We start from the raw sequence: 19,865 nt of genomic DNA, 5'->3' as shown, positions 1-19,865 counted from the left end.
ATTAAGCTGAAGCTTGCTTTAATCGTAAATTGCTGTACTGCACAATCTCTTTCTCCTCACTCCCTCTTCTCTGTATTTTTCCTTTCAGTTTGAAGTTTGCTCACCATACGCTGAGCCAGACAACCTGCTATTTTTAATAGATTCATAATTACCACATGAAAGTCGCATTATAAAAGATTATTGTGGTTAATCAGTAGTAATAAATCTGACCTATTACTACTGATAAACCATTACCTGGAAGAATTAGAAGCTTCACAGACATTACTTGAGCTTTCTTGATATGCCTTCACTACATGACCGGTGTAGGTCCGACCTGTACCCACCAACACCAGACAGTTACTTTAAAAATTGCTGATCCCATCTTTCCACTGTGCAGAGAACTACAGCACAGCTCTGTTCAAGTGAATTCGAATCGCAGGTAGACCTGATTCACCCGACCGTACTCGGTCCAGGAAACACGGTCCGTGTATCTACTGCATCTCTCGAACCGACTACTGCTCCCCTGACTAGAACTGACTGCATCATGGCGTTTTATGATACAGTCGGTTCCTTTCCGATCGCGGGTGTATTTTACTGTACTCACAAGATGATGTGAGCACAGCCCAAGAGAAGCACAATCGGAAAAGAACTGTCTATCATAAATCACTGTGATGCAGTCATTTTGGGTTAGAGGAGCAATGGTCAGTCCAGGAGATGCGGCCAAAACGCGGACTGTGTTTCGTTCGCGTGAATCAGCCCTTACCTTCAATAAGGCAGCACTGCAGTAACAGGTACCTTCCATGCACAAGAGTGGCAATGCGTTTTCTAACCTTGGGCAAGGTCAAAACAAAAAGAAAATGCTTACTCTTCATGACGCAAGTCGTTGACCGTTCTGTCTAATGAGATCATGTCACTGGCGACCATGTTAAATCCAAATTCCTTAATGCTGGCCTGGATGGATTCTTTGTAGTCTGATCCCAAAATGAATGGCTTTCCTCCTTCTCCTGGGCCACCTACCACACCCTGGGGTTCAGGTTCTTTAAATTCAAAATTTCCCAGAACTCCCGGACGAAGCACTGGAGCTGGATACACGTGTTTCTGGGGCTTAAAAGTAAGAAACTGGCGCTGCATAACGTTCTGCTGATTATTAACCTTCCCATCCAGGCGGTCTTGTTCATTTTGGATCTTGTTCTTCCTGCGGATAGACTCCAGGTCTACTTCTACGCCCTCCACACGGGGCCATGGCGCAACAGGCTCAAATTCATTTTTGGGGGCTAGGTTATTTTCTGATTTTCCAGGCTGAGCGACATTTGCATTTTCTTCCTGCAAAGAAAGTAATAGGAGTATTAGAAGCAAGTCATTCCCAAATCAAAACCGGCCTATATTTTACTAACATCAAGGCCGTCCTACAGGAGGGTTGATTTTTCTGTAATTAGTATGGGTACGAGTATGCGTTTGCTTTGTGAATGCTATTTAAATGCATAGGTCATGCAGATTTTACGAGCCTTTCAAGGAAATTAAAGGTCATAAAGGCTTTCACATTGAAGAGCAGAATTGGAGCCACTTGAAATTGCACAATTAGTGTACTAACATGCTATTATTATTGGAGCTGCTCTCTTTATAGTTGGGAGCCATTTGATAACACGCATGACTACTATGAATTTCCTATACTATCAGGGATGCAGAAGATCTCACTCACAAGCTGAACGTACACCGCAAACACTGTATGAACACGGACTGAATCATCTCATCCAGACTAGTACTCTGGCAAGAACCCTGAAACAACGCTGTCTACACATGGGCGTCTCTGAACTGGCTGGTAGGAGTTAGGCTACGTTCACACGGCCATAGTGTTTTGCAGATCGGCAAAACGCGGATACCGGCCCGTGTGCGTTCCACCATTTGCGGACCACACATGGCCGCCGCTACCATAGAAAATGCCTATTCTTGTCCACAATAGCGGACAAGAATAGGACATGCTCTATCTTTTTTGCGGGGCTGCGGAGCGGAATTACGGATGCGGACAGCACACGATGTACTGTCCCCATCTTTTGCGGCCCCATTGAAATGAATGGGTCCGCACCCGTTCCACAAAATTGTGGAACAGATGCAGACTCATTCATACGGTCATGGGAATGTAGCCCTAAATAGTGTTTTCCTGGATTAACATATTGATGATCTAACCTCAATATCAGATTGGTGGGGGCTGCTACACTGCACCCTCGCCGATCAGCCGTCACCAGCAGGAACTATACAGTGAACCGATGCATACCGCAGCTCATGACTACTACACAGCGGAAGGAGCCTTCTGCTTCCCGCTCCATCCAGTGTACAGTTTTCAGCGCCAGTGGCTGCCCAAAACTATTGATTGTTTTAGTGTCGAAACCCCTACCAACCTGATATTCATGACTTATGAGTCCCAGAAAAATATCCCCACGTCCGACTACCATAGGATTAATACTTTAGGAGGCAATCCAGGTATACATAGTGTGCTGCATGTTCAATCCAGCACTAGAGTAATATCATTTGCAGGAGGATGCCGCCCTCCCTCGTGCACATCCGATTATATCACGGTGCTGCGACAACGTGTAAACAGACCTATGGGGTATGAGGCCTGGTTAATCGTGTACCCTGACCCTGAACAGCAGGCGTCTGAATGACACAGAGCGGAGACACCAGGCCGGTGATATGCTGTAAAACACACACCCAACTGTGCAAACCTAGGGAAATGTTTGAACAGCTCGAGTGCAGTAAAGCACCAAGCAATTGATCTGAGCACCTTAAAGAGGAGACGAACAAAGTACAATTATTCCCAGACAGTAGCAGGTCTCTGAAGTATATCCTTCACTCGCCGAAAACCAGTCATTAAAAAGTGCTCGATTCTGCACTGGCCGTGATTAACATTAGCTGAATGAGCCCTGAATAAAATATATGCATCCCCTTTAGGCCTCGTCCAGACGAGCATGTCCTGACTTTGCATCTGCTAAATTACATTGACAAACTGCTGCCAGTATAATTCTGTAGGAGTAAGGTTATGCAGAGACACACAGCATTATACATCATTTTAATGCTGTGCAATAAGCAGTGTCCAGAACGGGAAATCATGAAGATTGGTCAATATCTGAATCTCAGAACACCCCTTTAACTAATGTAAAAGAGAGCAGTGCTACAGGAACCAGCTGTGCCCACTACACAATGGAGGCAGGTGCGTGTCCTGGCGCAGACTTCTAGCACCAGAGCTAACCCCAAAACAGCTGATCATCTTGGGTGAGGGATGCCAGATTTTAAGATATTGATGGCCTATCCCAAGGACGGGTCCTCAACAGTAAATTATGTGTCGGCAGTCGCTCCTCTCTCTCTCCCCAATAAACATGCAGGAAAATTAGTTTTCTTTTTAAGGGAAGAGATAAATAAGCTGCTGCCAGACCCCATTTGCAGTGGTTTTTCTCTCAAAGGACTGGGCATGTTGAAATCCAACATGCTCTAACTTCCTTCCCCCTTGATACTTGCCTTCAGGGGAGAGTTAGACCAGACACAGAGGAGTGAGTTCAAGGCGAGAAACTTGCAGCGTGTGGCAGTTCCCGTTCTGACCTCTGCTCCTGACAGGATCACACAGCGTTAGGCCTCATGCACACGAATGTTTGCGGCCGTTCCGTGTATTTGAGATCATTTGTGCGGTTGCTGCAGACGGACGCAGACCCATTCAACTTGAATGGGTTCGTGATCCGTCCGCACCGCAAAAAAAAAAAAAAAAAAAAAGTACATGTTCTATTTTTTTGCGGTGCGGAGGCACGGAGTTAAACCCCACTGAAGCACTCCGTAGTGCTTCCATGGAGTTCCGTGCCGGATCTACCGGATTGCGGACCCAGTCAAGTGCATCTGTGATGCGGGGTGCACATGTCCGGTGCCCGTATATTGCCTTGAGGCCTTAGGGCTCATGCACACGACCGTATGTATTTTGCAGTCCGCAAAAAACGGATCCACAAAAAATATGGATGACGTCCATGTGCATTCGGTATATATGCAGAACGGAACAGCTGGCCCCTAATAGAACAGTCCTATCCTTGTCCGTATTGCAGACAATAATAGCACATGAAATAGAAGTAGATAGGCACTCTAATCAAGTGAATAGGACAACTGTAAAAACCATATAGGTCGACATACAATGGATGCATTCAATGCTATTTAACCTTGTACTAAATAGTACGTGGCGTACTGTATAACAAATGGAATTTCATAGCATTGGATACATAACTTCAGATAATAATTATCCATAACGGTATACTATAATATAAGACAGTTACTGCATAACAACATATTAGGACAATCCTATCATCTGCAGTCTTAAATATATCCACAACGGAGATATATGAAAGAAAGTACTGTACTTTTGCTATTTAAAGGAAATATAAATATCATCATCCTCTTCAGGAATTGGCGTGTGGGATCAGTGGTTTTATTTTTTATCTTGCATAAGGACTATAGACACATAGATTGTCTCCATGTACTGACATCTTAACAATTAATACGTAATATTGATGCTATAAAATCACTATACTTATCTTTAGGAGTTATATATAACATTGGCTTTTAATTATTAGCTTTGGAGGTCTGATGAGGTTTGGGGATCTTATTTTAGGTCAGATGAGAATTGGGGATCTGATTTAGGAGTCTAATCTGAGGTCTGATGAAAAATATATTTTTGCTTTTTTTTTCTCTGCTAATAAAAAATAAGAAAAATATATATTTTTATCAGACCTCAGATCAGATGGAAAAAAAAAAACTTTTTTTTGTTCCTCTTATTTTTCTTTGCTAAAACCTAGGTGCATCTTCTAGGGCGAAAAATACGGTGACTTGCGTGTAAATGTATAGCTTGTGGCTCCTGATAGTCATACGTTTTTTTGGAGGGTTCTTTGTGTCTGTAAGGTTGGCCACCCCTGATTTAGTACAAGGTTAAATAGCATTGAATGCATCCATTGTAGGTCGACCTATATGTTTTTTACAGTTGTCCTTCAATAAGCTTGAGTTCTTTTCACAGTGATTCCGGGTGTTAGAGTGCCCATCTACTTCTATTTGTTGATTAGGGTGTATCAAGAGATTAGAGCACCTTACCATAGCGACAAGAGGGTGAGCCGTCCTCCACTTCTTTAATAATAGCACATGTTCTATTTTTTTGCAGAACGGAAACGGAATGCACATGGAGTACCTTACGTTTTTTTGTGGACCCATTAAAATGAATGGTTCCGTATACGGTCTGCAAAAAAAACGGAACGGACACAAAGAAAATACGCTCGTGTGATTTATAAGGCAAGGGGGAGGTAAAGCCCAGGCCTGGGCACTTGCAGGAGCAGAATAAAAGTACATATTCTCACTACTCCTGATTATATGTTTGCCCCGCACTCCCCAGCTTCTACCTGGTCAAAACTGCTGACAGAATTCTCCTTTCTGCTCTCCGCACCAACATCATCTGTTGTATTTCTTTTTCCCCCTCATAAGTATTCCTTTGCTGGCAAACGAGCAAATCATTGTATTTAAAAACAAATTCAAATCTACAAATGGTCCTCAGCACAAGGTCAAGGCTTCACGCCTACATTTCCTTCAGCTTTTTAGGTCCTGTGATGAAAATGACTTTCAAACAGCTTTTAAGAACGAAAACTACAGAACAAGGTTTCATAGCATAAAAAATAACCGGTCAATGTTTTCAAATGCGAGCAATTTGCAGTTTAGGCTTTAAGAAAGCTGTCCAGAACAGTTTTATGAGTGCCTTCGTGCACAAAGAGCCTCCGTATATTTCTTCCACCTGCATTGTTCCATTTATAGGTTTAACTGAAAACATTTTATTGCAGAGAATAATCAAGACCAACTGCAGCGAGCAGGAGGGGGGAGGCAGGTTTTAGATTATGCCGCTATCTGGCATCTGCACGGTGGAAGGAAGACATCCTTAATTAAACTTAGGGGAAATGAAATCTTACAATAAAAACCCAGAAGAATAAATATTTAAAGAAAAATCAGAACAGGATGCAATGTTAACATAATATGGTAATTTTACATTTCAGTATCTTATTAATTATGAACATTATTCTTAATCATGTCAGATTGTGACTTCTTTTCATTACCGGTAAGTTAATTATAACCGCCAAGTGAGAAGGAGGTATTCTAGTGACAGCGCTTTCTGACATGTCTGATGATGTCTAGGAGGCAGGACCCCACTAATGTCCTGAATGAACATGAGCCCTCTTGGCACACGCGTGGCCATCTCTCTTTGCAATCAAACGGAATTACAAAAACATACAATTAAAAGCACTCATTTTCTGTAAGGCAATGGAACATGCCATTTTTTTTATATCTTTGCACATTGGGGGTCATTTACCAACAGGTTTACGTCTCTTTTTGGCATAAAAGTGTTGTACGGACCCTTGCAACTTTTTAAATGCCCATATAAGGCTACTTTCACACTAGCGTTTTTTGCTGGATCCGGTTCAGCAAAAACGCTTCTGTTACTGATAATACAACCATCTGCATCAGTTATGAATGGATCCGGTTGTATTATCTTTAACATTGCCAAAACGGTTTCTATTGTGGCAGAGAAAACGGATCCATCCCCATTGACTTGCATTGGGGGTCATGACGGACACATTTTTCAGTTTTTCCCTGGGCGGAAAGCAAAATACAACATGTTGCGGTTTGCTCTCCAGTCTGGGAACGCAACTAAACAGAACGGAATGCATTTTGGAGCACTCCGTTCTGTTCAGTTCAGTTTTGTCCCCATTGACAATGAATGGGGACAAAACTGAAGCTTTTTTTTTCCGGTATTGAGCCCCTATGATGGAACTCAATACCAGAAAACTTTAACGCTAGTGTGAAAGTACCCTATTGTCGTGCACTGTTTTTAACACAGGGGGTCAGCCACTCCCTCAACACAAAAGAATGCTGGGGGAGTGGCCGACCCGGCAAATTTACTAATGTTACGCCACAAAAAAGGTGTAAAAATTTTCCACCAGGCGCATAGGGCCCTTTCACACTTGCGGCAGGACGGATCCGACATGCTGTTCACCATGTCGGATCCGTCCTGCCGCTATTTCACCGTGCCGCCGGACCACCGCTCCGTCCCCATTGACTATAATGGGGACAGGGGCGGAGGTCCGGCGCAGCACGGCGGTGCACGGCAAAAGCCGCCGGACCAAAAAAAGTCGGACATGCAGGTGCTGCGCCGTGCAGTGCTGCGCCGGAGCTCCGCCCCATCCCCATTATAGTCAATGGGGACGGAGTGGCGGTCCGGCGAAATAGCGGCAGGACGGATCCGACATGGTGAACAGCATGTCGGATCCGTCCTGCCGCAAGTGTGAAAGAGCCCTAACAAAGATACGCCTAATTTATCATGAGGCGCATGGCCCATCATAAATAAGGGACATCTTCTGGCATGGTCAGCGTAAAAGGGACTAAAAAGACCATAGAAAAAAAAATGACAGTCTTCGTAAAATGTATGTACAGATGCATATACAGTATGGGCAAATTTGCAAGGGCCCTAACTCTTATTAATTTTAATAAGTTGAAAATTGGGGCTGGGATTAGTTTGTAGGTAGTGTTGAGCAAACTAGTGTTTTCAAGTTCGGCGTTCGGGTTATCTAAGAATTCCATAATGGATTCCACTACCATGGACCATAGCGGAATTCTATGACGCATGCACCACGGAAGCCTATAAGAGTCATTCCGTATTGCTTTCCATTATAATAGAAGTCTATGCTTCTATATAATTGTGAAGATCATAGCTAAAAAGTGCTTGTAGGAACGCTTGTTAGCGATGATCTGGCAGCATAATACTGCCGCTGATTACCCAATGAATGCTCATTTTATGTCCACGCTGATAGACCTTTACTCTTCAATAGTTGAACCCTGGAATAAATTTACACATAATGGACTTTGGAAAATTTCAGCAGCAAGTTAAGAAATATCTTTGCAGATCGTCAAAAAAAAAAAAAAAAAGAAGAGGATAGCAGTATAATTATCTTTCCAACCCACTGACAATTCCAAAGCAACACTACCCTGGACCCCACCAGACTTGAGCGATGTCGAGTTCACGTGTCGACATGACTAATCATCGATGGTAAACAGAGACCCGAGGGGGGCCAGGCAATGATAGCCTTGGGAAGGTTAGGGTATTGATTGTAGGTCAGTGGAAATATCACAGAGACGTGTACTACTTTGGTCCGTGACGCAGACCAAACATGCCTATTATGATCTATAGGTCTGTAAAAAAAAAACACCATGTTGCGTCCGTATTTCACTGACCACTGATAAGAGATGCTCTGGAAATGAACTTTCAGCTGAGTGGTATCCGTAGCATACAGATGACACACGGAGGACCAAACAAGGGATGAAACACGTACTGATTTTTTTCACAGACATCAAATGGACAGGAGTCCAAATCAGACAGCTCACGATCCTCGTATTTACGTTGCAGGGGAAACGGGCAATCCCCGTAGAAAGCTTATAGACGATAATCCCAGCAAACGTGCTTGTTGTTTGTAGTATATTTTATTCCAAATACATCATCAGTTCAGTGCAGTTGAGGAAGGCTGGACGGGCCGAAACGCGTCTTGTAAACCGATGATGTACTTGGAATGAAATATACTACGAACAACAAGCACGTTTGCTGGGATTATCAAATGGACATGGACATGTGAACGAGGCCTCAGATTTTATTTTAGACGAGTATCAGGACCTGCAGATTTTGCTGTGATCTCGCAACACTAGGATCTGATTGTGGGCTTCTTCATCGTGTTTGACTTCACTACAAGCAGAAACTGGCATACTATAGATCGGAAAATCCACACCAGTGGTCAATTGTGGTGTGAAAGATTTCTGCTGCAATTAGATGAGATTTGTAAAGTTTCATCCACTTACCTTGTTCTGTATTCTTCTGGAGACTTTTCCAGTGCAGATCAGACAGAAAAGTCTGCAGCATTTCCATCAGGTGTGAATTCACCCTAAATCTATAAAGTGAACTTCACATAACTCACTGTGACAATGCATTGCAATCTGCAGGCGGTATGTGACGGAGACGTTTTCTTGGAAAAGATTCAGTACAGCTTAACTTCTGCTCATTGCGGGCTTTGAAGCCCAGCAGTCAGTCTTCTTTATTGATGGCCAGCCTTCCCTGGATGACTGTGCATACAGAGATAGCCATCTATCACTTACAGCTACATCAATGATAAGTATACACCTATCAGCTCAGCTCCTCCTGCTCTATAATAAGCTGCCTTCAGCTCAGAAGCCATGTTCGATGTGACAGGTCTCATGAGAAGAATTTGCATCATCAGAATACCTCAGACATGCTGTGTTACCTTATAACAGTGAAAGCAGCTCTTGACTTGGCTTTATGTGAAGACTATTTCCCCTGGATCAATGATCAGACACTCGAGTGTTCCTACAAATGCTCCCTCCGGATCACTGAAGCATGTAAACAGCGAACCGCCAACAGATGAGCAAATGATCAACTGATCGCATCTTATATGGGCATAAAAATGAGGATTTGTTGTCAGCACATCTACTCGTCAGCAGAGGAAGTGCTACTGACAAATGCAAACTGAATGGAGGACGAATGATCGCCATACACTTGGCACGCCAATGATGATTGCTCATTTAAAAGAGGACCTGTCACCACGAAATGCAATGCAATCTGCAGGCAGCATGTTATAGTACAGGTGGAGCTGAGAATAGTGATTTATAGTTGACATCATTTTATAAATTATGTATTTTGTAAAACATAATTTATACATTTCAACCTCTGCCTCAGTGACTGATAGCCATCTATGTATACACACTTACACAGAGAATGCTATCAATCACTGATAACACCTCCCCATGTACAACTATCAGTGACTGTGTATACAGAGATAGCTGTCAGTCACTGATAGTTGTATACAGAGGAGGTGTTATCAGTGATTGATAGCATTCTCTGTGTAAGTGTGTATACAGAGATAGCTGTCACTTACACAGACAGCACAGATAGTTGTATACAGAGGTGTTTTCAGTGATTGATAGCCATCTCTGTATACACACTTATATAGAGAATGCTACCAATCACTGATAACACCTCCCCGTGTACAACTATCAGTGAGTGATAGCCATCTCTGTATACACACTTATATAGAGAATGCTACCAATCACTGAACACCTCCCCGTGTACAACTATCAGTGACTGACAGCTATCTATATACACTTATATAGAGAATGCTACCAATCACTGATATCACCTCTCTGCTCCACAATTCCGCCATGTGAAGGGGCACTTAAATCAAACAAGCCAGTACTATTATTGAAGCTCTAAAGCATCAGGCTTTGATGGAGTAAAAGAGACGTCAGCGCACTCAAATAACTATCTATAAATGCAGCAGATCTCCAGAAACTGACTGTGCTGGAGACTTGGATGCAGCTGTGCAGATTTCAAAGTTGGTATTCAGAAGAAAATCGCCAATGTGGGTGAGGGGGTGCTTGGCTGAATGTGAATCCGCATACTGCTGTCACCTGTGGCTTTCCAGCTCCTTGGCAAATAAGCACTAATGAGTTCATCACTAACATACTGTGAATACAGCAAAACTTGGAAGTTTAAAGAAGAACTGGATAAAGTAGTAGAGGATCTACTGAACAGCAGGCTCTGTTGTAAAGCATCTGCAGAAAACCTATTAGCTCCTTCCATAAACCTGAAACCTATCATATCTCGCTTTAAAATAATGAGTAACATTTTACATCATCATAAATACATTACTATACATATCTTGCACTAATCCCAATACATAAAACCTGCATAATAACCCAAAGCTGTGCTCACAGTTCTGCAGGCTTCAAAGCCCAAATCTTCCAGGATTCAATGTCTACAAAAAAAACTAAACAAAAACATATATATAGTGAGACAGTGACAGGTCTCACACAGGTAAGAGGCAAAGAAGGGGTGGATAGTGCGGTCCACACTCCTATTCCACCACAGGTGAGACCAGCTGGAGGTACTCAGGCTGGCATAAAGCCACCTAAAGGGTGTCAATAAGGGGGGGAATGTGTTACCCGTGGACAGAGGCCTGGAGGCTCTGTGAATGTGGTCTCACCCGGGCAAGGTTGAGGGACCACAAGGCTGGGAGATAGCCTGGACTGACTTTGTTACAGCCTGGAAGTGAGCTGGACTACTGGCTAAGAAAGCTGCATGTGATGACCGTGTGTGAATGGTGCTTTAGGTGACTCAGGGATATGACTGTGTTTAGGTAGAGCCCAGACGGGCAAGGTGTTTATTTATTATTGTTTTGTTCACAATAAATGCATTGTTTGGACCATGAACCCGGTGTCCTGAAGGCGTATGTGTGAGGATGATCCTCTGAAGGAAATCTACCCCTCACTTATATATATATATATATATATATCAGGGCTTGACAAATTTCCTTGGAATCTAGGAGCCAGCTAAAAAAGTTAGGAGCCAGGCGGAGCCGTGTCATAAAGCCCCATGTAGGTGCCCGATAGTGCTTCCCCCCCACTTCTCCATAGAGCCCCCCCAATAATGCTGTATACCATGTTACATATACCGCCGCTCCGTTCCCGGACCCTATTGACTATAATGGGGACGGGGGTGGAGCTCCGGCGCAGCACGGCAGTTCGCGGTGAGAGGCCGCCGGACTAAAAAGTTGGACATGCAGTACTTTCACCATGCACTGCCGTGCTGCGCCAGAGCTCTGCCCCCATTATAGTCAATGGGGTCAGAGCTGCGGTCCGGCGAAACAGCGGAAGGACGGATCTGACAGGGTGAACAGCCTGCCGGATCCATCCTGCCGCAAGTGTGAAAGTAGCCTTAGTTCTATAGCTACTGAATGAGACAGAAGAAGGGATGCCTTTAACATATAGATCTCCTTGAGAAGCCAATTTGATCCTAAAGGGTTAATTCACACTGTAATCTAAACTGTGTCCTGTCACTGTCTTATCACTGCTGCAAAAGCATCAGCACAGCCTCAGTGTAACCTGTTCTTTTAACTCAAAGAATCGAATGAGTCACTAAGTCGGATCTTTAGATTCTTTTAACCTGTGACTCATTCGATTCTTTCTTACTTAGACTCCCTGTACTTACTTGTGTGACTCGGAGCTGCTAGTGCTTGCCTTGCCTCAGCTCTGATTGGTTGGTGGGCGGGGAGGGGAGGGGCTGGCAGAAGCAGCTTCCACTCTAGGATCAGATTACACTCCTCCCGAGCCCCTCCCCTCCCTGCTGCCAGCGTCTCGCTCTCTGTGTGCTGTGACTCACTGACTGGATGAGCTGTTTCAAACGGTGCTGCCTCCGGACAGAACGGCAGCTCCGCACCCATCGCCCGGGCACCTTTGAAAACGGGCTGACAAATACCCAAGCGCCAGGACTAAATTCCTGGTCGCCATGGCGACCTGGGATTTGTCGAGCCCTGATATATATAGATATATATAACAAAAAAAGTTGCATTAAAATGGTGCAAACTGGCACATCTAGGATTTCTACACTTTAATTTTTTTACATGATTAACAACAGGGGAGCTTTGCAGGAAGTTGGGGCCTAAGATGCACCATTTTGCGCTCACATTTCAATGCAGTCTGTCTCAAAGTAAGCCAACCAATAGCTTGTATGGGAGTCAGTGAAACATTTCTATCCCTGTACCAAATTTATCATCCAGCCTGAGCCACTGTAATAAATCTGGTGCAGACAGTCTGCCTCGATTTACCCCATCTTTAGAATTGGCGGAAAAGAGAGTGTGCCAAACTGCCTGAGTTAGGAAAAATTATGGTTGGACAGATCCATTAGATAGCAGTTAAGCGAACAGTCATTTGGCCAACCACTATCTTTTCCAACTGAGCCAAGAATGCATGTTTATTTGATTGGGAAGAGTGGAATTAGCTACAGACAATTCCTCCGGGGTCCCCCTCCATCATGCCGTCATTTGCCAGGACAATGCGGTGCTCACCCATAACACATAAAATAGTTGGCTGACCCCATCAAAACAAGAGGGTTGGGCCTCCTTTAATGTGTATGGCAAGCTGAACTGCAAACAGGATCAGGACTGAAGAGTCTAATGTGCCCGATCCAGATTTAGGTCAAAAGTAGGTATTAGGACTCTTTCCAGCAGAAGACATCATTGGCCTCTTCTTAGTGTGTAGGCTTTGAAAAGCTCCTGACATACATGTGAAGCTAGTTCATAAGGGTTCATTAACCGAATGGAGGCAGAGATAGTGTCCTTCAGGACCAACATGATATGAACTAGTTTTTAGATTATTAACAAAAAAAATACCACCATGATCTGCTAATGAAAATGGAATGTAAATTAGCAGTTTTAATTAATTAAATTTTTTTTGAAATGTTGGGCTCAATAGATATAACTGTTCGTACCAGTAGTAACAGCTCAGAGTATTTGGACTTGTAATTTTTCTTGAAGAGATTTCGCTAGTCATCCGACTGGCTTTCTCAGAATAGCTTGTATGAGAATTTTCCCACATTAAATACTGGTCGCTCCCCTATTAAAGCTTGGTCTCTCCAACTTTAAAAGGTTGCGCAAGAATGGGGAGTAGGTATTGGCAAACATCCCCCCACACTCGGCCGGATTCGTAAAGGAAAGATGACTTACCGGCTTGCCGACACCAGCTCCCTCGATGTCAACATCCGGTTTGATATTGCCACAACCAATCACTGGAGAAGAAGGATCGGGGAAGCAGGTAAGTCCCCTTTCCTTTACAGGTGTGGCCGGGTGGTGGTGGGATGTGAGGTTTGCCCCTCCACTCTTTCACACCTCTCTTTAACCAGCTGTCCTCTGTGTCTAAGAGGTGGATATGGAAGCGCTCCTTCCAGACAGTCGGCTGCTTGTTTAGTGATCTCCTTCACTGTATGAGGACGCAGGATACCTATTGCAATCCCGCATCCTCTTACAGATTCATGGTTTCTGAGCAGAATATCGTTGTTTAGACCACACAATCTGCTGTCCAGAAACTATGATCGGTGGTGCCTGTATGGACAAGCGTTTCGCTCACTCATCAGGTGATCGGGGGCACATTTACATGGGCAGATTGTCAGGAACGGTCGTTCCCGATAATCTAGACGATTATTGACCAGTGTAAATGCAGCTTAAGATACAAACTTCACTATGAACAAGCCAACGTCCTTAATATGTAGGTACGCACTTGAGTCCTGACTGCAGATGTTGGCTCTTCTGTGCTGGGTCATGCTCTGGTGTGGCTGCTGTTTTGCTTCCCCAATGTACAATTCCTGGCACTCCTCACTGCACTGGACGGCATACACAATACTGTGTTTTGGCATAGGGTCTTTCGGGTGAACCAGTTGTTGCCAGGTTTAAGGAGGACCTGTCACCACAAAAATGCAATGCGATCTAAAAGCAACATTTTATAGAGCAGGAGAAGCCAAGCAGATTTATATATACCCCCCAAAAAAACTGATGCAACAAAGACGTCACACGGATGTCATCTGTATTTTTTGCGGATCCGTGTTTTGTGGACTGCAAAATACATATGGTCGTGTGTATGAGCCCTTAATGTTCTAATATCAAGTATATCAGTACTGAGCAAACAGGAGAAGAGTCTTCTATTGAAGAAGTGAAAATGTATCTAATTTTATAAAATTCTAAAAATAAAATGCCTTATAATTCAAAATGACAACGTACACAGAGAAACATGTTAAGCAGGTGAAGATATCTGCATGCCTTCAGTAAACCACTCCTGAACTGAAGGTCCTCCGAGAATTATTTCTGGAAACCACTCCGAGCTGAATGGCTGTACTCTCCTCACATATGTACACATTCACACGTTTTCTGTAGATAGCACTCATCTTATTTTACAGAAACCAGAGTTATTCTAAAATTAACAGGAGAAGAACTGCTTGAGGACAAGATGCAATATCCCTTATCAGCAGACTTATCAATCTGCATATACGTGCATCTCTTGATTCATGGCCAAATACTCCACAGAATCACGGACACCGCTCCAGAAAATTCACTTACTCAGGAATGATTATACTGTACTTCATAATTTATATATGAATTCAGTCTAGTGCAGCAAATACTCCAATGGCAACAAGAAGAAAATAAAATGCCTGTCAAACCCTAAAGATGACTGCATACAATGCAGATTATTGGGCTCATTTATTAAGACCGGCGATTTATACGCCATCTTTCTACCCCTGCGCTGGCGTTAGATGCACCTAAGTATGGTTTAAACTACACCAGCTCCCTTGCTGGCATAGTTTAAGACCATCTTCCACTCCATAAAGTGGCATAGAAAATGGTAAATGAGATGGCCCGCCCTCGTCACCTTTTTTCACCACATGGGAAAAGTAGCGTGAGCAGGGAAAAGGTGCAGATTTTGCCACAAAACCCCTTTGCGACACAATCTGGACCTAAAATACGCCAAAATAAATGACCCCCTAAGGCCTCATGCACACGACCGTTGTTTTGGTCCGCATCCGAGCCGCAGTTTTTGCGGCTTGGATGCGGACCCATTCACTTCAATGGGGCCGCAAAAGATGCGGACAGCACTCCGTGTGCTGTCCACATCCGTTGCTCTGTTCAGTGGTCCGGAAAAAATATATAACCTGTCCTATTGTCCGTTTTGCGGACAAGAATAGGCAGTTGCACACGGACGCCATCCATGTTTTGCAGATCCGCAATTTGCGGACCGCAAAACACACATGAGGCCTAAGTGTGTTTTTTTTCTGCGCAGATTCTTGTTCAAAAAAACCACAGCATCATACAGTACCAGCAAGGAGTATGACAGTAGACAAATCTCACGTACACTTTGCCCTTTTCTTTTGCACAGAAATTGACCTGTTGTGCAGATTTTCTAATCCAAATTGTTTGTGCAATTCTACACTTTATGTAAATCGGCAGCAAAATTCACATTAAGGACGGGGTCACATGTGACTGATTAGCTACGGATTTGCTATCGCAGATTTTTGTGCACGAAATCAGCAACATTGCACAGTACTAGCAAAGGGATGAGAATTCAGAATTCTCATCCACACACTGTACAAAAAAAACGCAGCGGAAAAGGTGCGTCAATTTCTACAGCGGATTTCTCCTGCTGATTTCACTTTTTGAGAGAAGGTAGAGGGATGGCACTCAAAACATTTGTGTTGTATGGATAAATATATTTATTAAGGGGTGGCTAAATACGCCTGATGTAGTAAAAACTGGTATGATAATCAGAAAATTTTATCAAATTTATAAAAAAATTCATATATGTAATATCACTGTAAAAAAGCAAATTGTAATAGCAGCATATCAATCGCATAAAATCCTGTTGGAAAAAGAAGGGGGATAAAAGTCCTAAAAATCTGTAAAAGAACCTGTATAAAAAAAAGGATCAGTTGGAAGAATTCAGTCTCAGGTTGTAAAAAGTTGATAACGTATCCTAGTGTACAATGTCCTAGTATACCATAAAATTACTGTCGATTATCCTGATATATCATAGAATATCAATTTGTGAAGAAATCCTGCTGAAAAAAGGAAGAAAAGGAAGGAATGTCTTTGTAACTTGTAAGGAGAAAGTCCAGTCATATATTGTGGTATCCGAAAATATATTGCAGTATAATATCCTGATAAGAGCTGAAATAAAACTTCCTTGGAGAAGTAATATATAGAATAGGTATCTCCTTACTACTGGAAATAAATCGCATCCAATTTAGTATATGGAGATATTAATGCGCTGTGGAATATTAATGCGCCGTAGAATAATCGACTGCTGCTATGAAAGCAGGTACATTACCCTCCTGGTGGCCGTCAGTGAGTCGGGGAGCGGCTCCTGCCTGCAAGTCGGCGTCCACGTGTGCTGCTCGCGCCCGCTGTATGATCCGGCCGTTGGTTGCTGCTGTTGTCGTCACTTCCGGTGACGTCACATGCGTATGAACAATCTCCCGCCCGATTCAATGTCGGCTTGCCGCGTGGAGATAAGTGGCGGGAAGAGACGTTGCAGCTTCACAGGAGGGAAAATAAGCCCCGGAGCTTCTCTTTGGTTGTAGGATCCTTCTGTTTGGTGCTAGCTAGTTCCAATAGGCTGACTCAATGCCCCATACGCGTTTCGGAGCGTGCTGCTCCTTCATCAGTCTTTGTCTGGATTGAGCACCTTACTCCATCTTTTTTGGTCATAGAGAGCCGCCTTATTTTTATACATATATATGATTTCACTTTTTGCAATGGAGCGGGTGAAATCCACTGGCTTTTCCACAGTAAAAACTGCAACAAACACAACTAAATATTCACAATAGGCTTCAGGCCAGTTATACACCACCATGCACTGCTGCCTCCATTTATTTCTATAGGGCTGCCGAAAATAGCCGAGCGCAGGTGCACTCCCATTCATTTTTTTGGGGAGATCGCTTGGTGGTGGTGGCATCTTAGCGATATGCCCCCATTGTCTCAGATGGGAATACCCCTTTAACGCCTTAACGACCCAGGACGAGAATGCTCATCCTAAAAGGGCCGATACTTTGCGCCCCAGGACGAGCATTCTCGTCCTGCGGTCCTTCTGTTCCCTTATAAACAGTGCCGCGATCAGCGTCAGGAATCCGGCTGTTACTGACAGCCGGATCCCTGCTGCATCCACCAGCATCAGTGATAAAGTCTATGCCGGTGGATTAACCTCATATGGGAGGTTTGCGCTCCCTCTTAGTCATCGGGTCCTCGCCAGGGCAGGCAGCCCCAAGCCATTCCAAGGTCACCTTACATCACAAAAAGTATAATAAACAAGCGATCAGAAAGTCATACACACCCCAAAATCATACCAATCAAACAGTCATCTCATCCTGCAAAAAATTAGACCCTACCTAGCGCAATCGCCCAAAAAATTAAAAAAAACTATGGCTCTCAGAATATGGAGACACTAAAACATGATATATATATTTTTTTTAAATGATGTTATTGTGTAAAACTTAAATAAACAAAAAAGTAGACATATTAGGTATCGCCGCATCCGTAACAACCTGCTGTATAAAAATACATGACCTCACCCCTCAGTTGAACAATTAGTGAATGAATATTAGTGCGGTCTAGTAGTGAATGAATATTAGTGCAGTCTAGTAGTGAATGAATATTAGTGCAGTGTAGTAGTGAATGAATATTAGTGCGGTGTAGTAGTGAATGAATATTAGTGCGGTGTAGTAGTGAATGAATATTAGTGCGGTGTAGTAGTGAATGAATATTAGTGCGGTGTAGTAGTGAATGAATATTAGTGCGGTGTAGTAGTGAATAAATATTAGTGCAGTGTAGTAGTGAATGAATATTAGTGCAGTGTAGTAGTGAATGAATATTAGTGCAGTGTAGTAGTGAATGAATATTAGTGCAGTGTAGTAGTGGTGTAGTAGTGAATGACTATTAGTATGGTGTAGTAGTGAATGAATGTTAGTGCGGTGTAGTAGTGAATGATTGTTAGTGCGGTGTAGTAGTGAATGACTATTAGTGCAGTGTAGTAGTGAAGGACTATTAGTACGGTGTAGTAGTGAATGACTATTAGTGCGGTGTAGTAGTGAATGACTATTAGTGCGGTGTAGTAGTGAATGACTATTAGTGCGGTGTAGTAGTGAATAAATATTAGTGCGGTGTAGTAGTGAATGAATATTAGTACGGTGTAGTAGTGAATGACTATTAGTACGGTGTAGTAGTGAATGACTATTAGTATGGTGTAGTAGTGGTGTAGTAGTGAATGACTATTAGTACGGTGTAGTAGTGAATGAATATTAGTGCAGTGTAGTAGTGAATGAATATTAGTGCAGTGTAGTAGTGAATGAATATTAGTACGGTGTAGTAGTGGTGTAGTAGTGAATGACTATTAGTACAGTGTAGTAGTGAATGAATATTAGTCCGGTGTAGTAGTGAATGACTATTAGTGCAGTGTAGTAGTGAAGGACTATTAGTACGGTGTAGTAGTGAATGACTATTAGTACGGTGTAGTAGTGAATGAATATTAGTGCAGTGTAGTAGTGAATGAATATTAGTACGGTGTAGTAGTGGTGTAGTAGTGAATGACTATTAGTACAGTGTAGTAGTGAATGAATATTAGTCCGGTGTAGTAGTGAATGACTATTAGTGCAGTGTAGTAGTGAAGGACTATTAGTACGGTGTAGTAGTGAATGACTATTAGTACGGTGTAGTAGTGAAGGACTATTAGTACGGTGTAGTAGTGAATGACTATTAGTACGGTGTAGTAGTGAATGACTATTAGTACGGTGTAGTAGTGAATGACTATTAGTACGGTGTAGTAGTGAATGACTATTAGTACGGTGTAGTAGTGAATGAATATTAGTCTGGTGTAGTAGTGAATGTCCATGCACAGATAGTGGATAGTGTCAGACTGTGCAGGGAGACAGCCCACCTGGTAACACCCATGTCGGCATCCATTGTAAACTGCTGGTAATTCATTTAGAATTTCTAGCAGGAATAATAAAGGAATGGCACATCATAGAGTCATAAGAATAGATGCTCCAGAATTGTTATTACAAGGGGGATGGAAGTCGTGGCTAAAACAGTCATGTCCGGAGAGGCGACAGGTCCTCTTTAAGTAGTGTCCCCAGAGAAACCAGCCCGTCTCTGCTTGTCCGTTCAGCCCATAGCTGGCAGAAAACTGCAGTCCTGCCGACACCAGCGGTATCTTGTGTTATTATTAGATATTTCTTATGTAGCCGGCCATACACATCAGCTTGTCTGGCTATTTCTTGCACGTAAAAAAAAAAAAAAAAAGGCATAATAGATGCTGTAAATAATTTCTAATAAACACAATTCTTGCATCAAATAATTTAGGGATGCGAATCATCAAAAAGCATTCTCCTTCCTAAATTAAAGATAAAAAAATCACCCCCAGTAAATATTGTCTTCATTTGACACGTCCCTGTACAT

The 19,865-nt window shown here is 43.0% G+C and overlaps 1 protein-coding gene across 2 annotated transcripts in view; it reads right to left on the bottom strand.

Moving 5' to 3' along the window:
* Window positions 1-19,865, bottom strand: part of GALNT7 (polypeptide N-acetylgalactosaminyltransferase 7) — a 154,853-nt gene that overhangs the window by 103,268 nt on the left and 31,720 nt on the right. For both annotated transcript variants that reach the window (XM_040418669.1, XM_040418668.1), the window contains exon 2: window positions 845-1,302. In XM_040418669.1, coding sequence (XP_040274603.1) covers window positions 845-1,302 — 458 coding nt within the window. The remainder of the gene's footprint in view (window positions 1-844; window positions 1,303-19,865) is intronic.

Source organism: Bufo bufo, chromosome 2 (genome assembly GCF_905171765.1).
Source record: "Bufo bufo chromosome 2, aBufBuf1.1, whole genome shotgun sequence".
NCBI lineage: Eukaryota > Metazoa > Chordata > Amphibia > Anura > Bufonidae > Bufo > Bufo bufo.
This window is presented reverse-complemented; position numbering and strand designations above follow the sequence as displayed.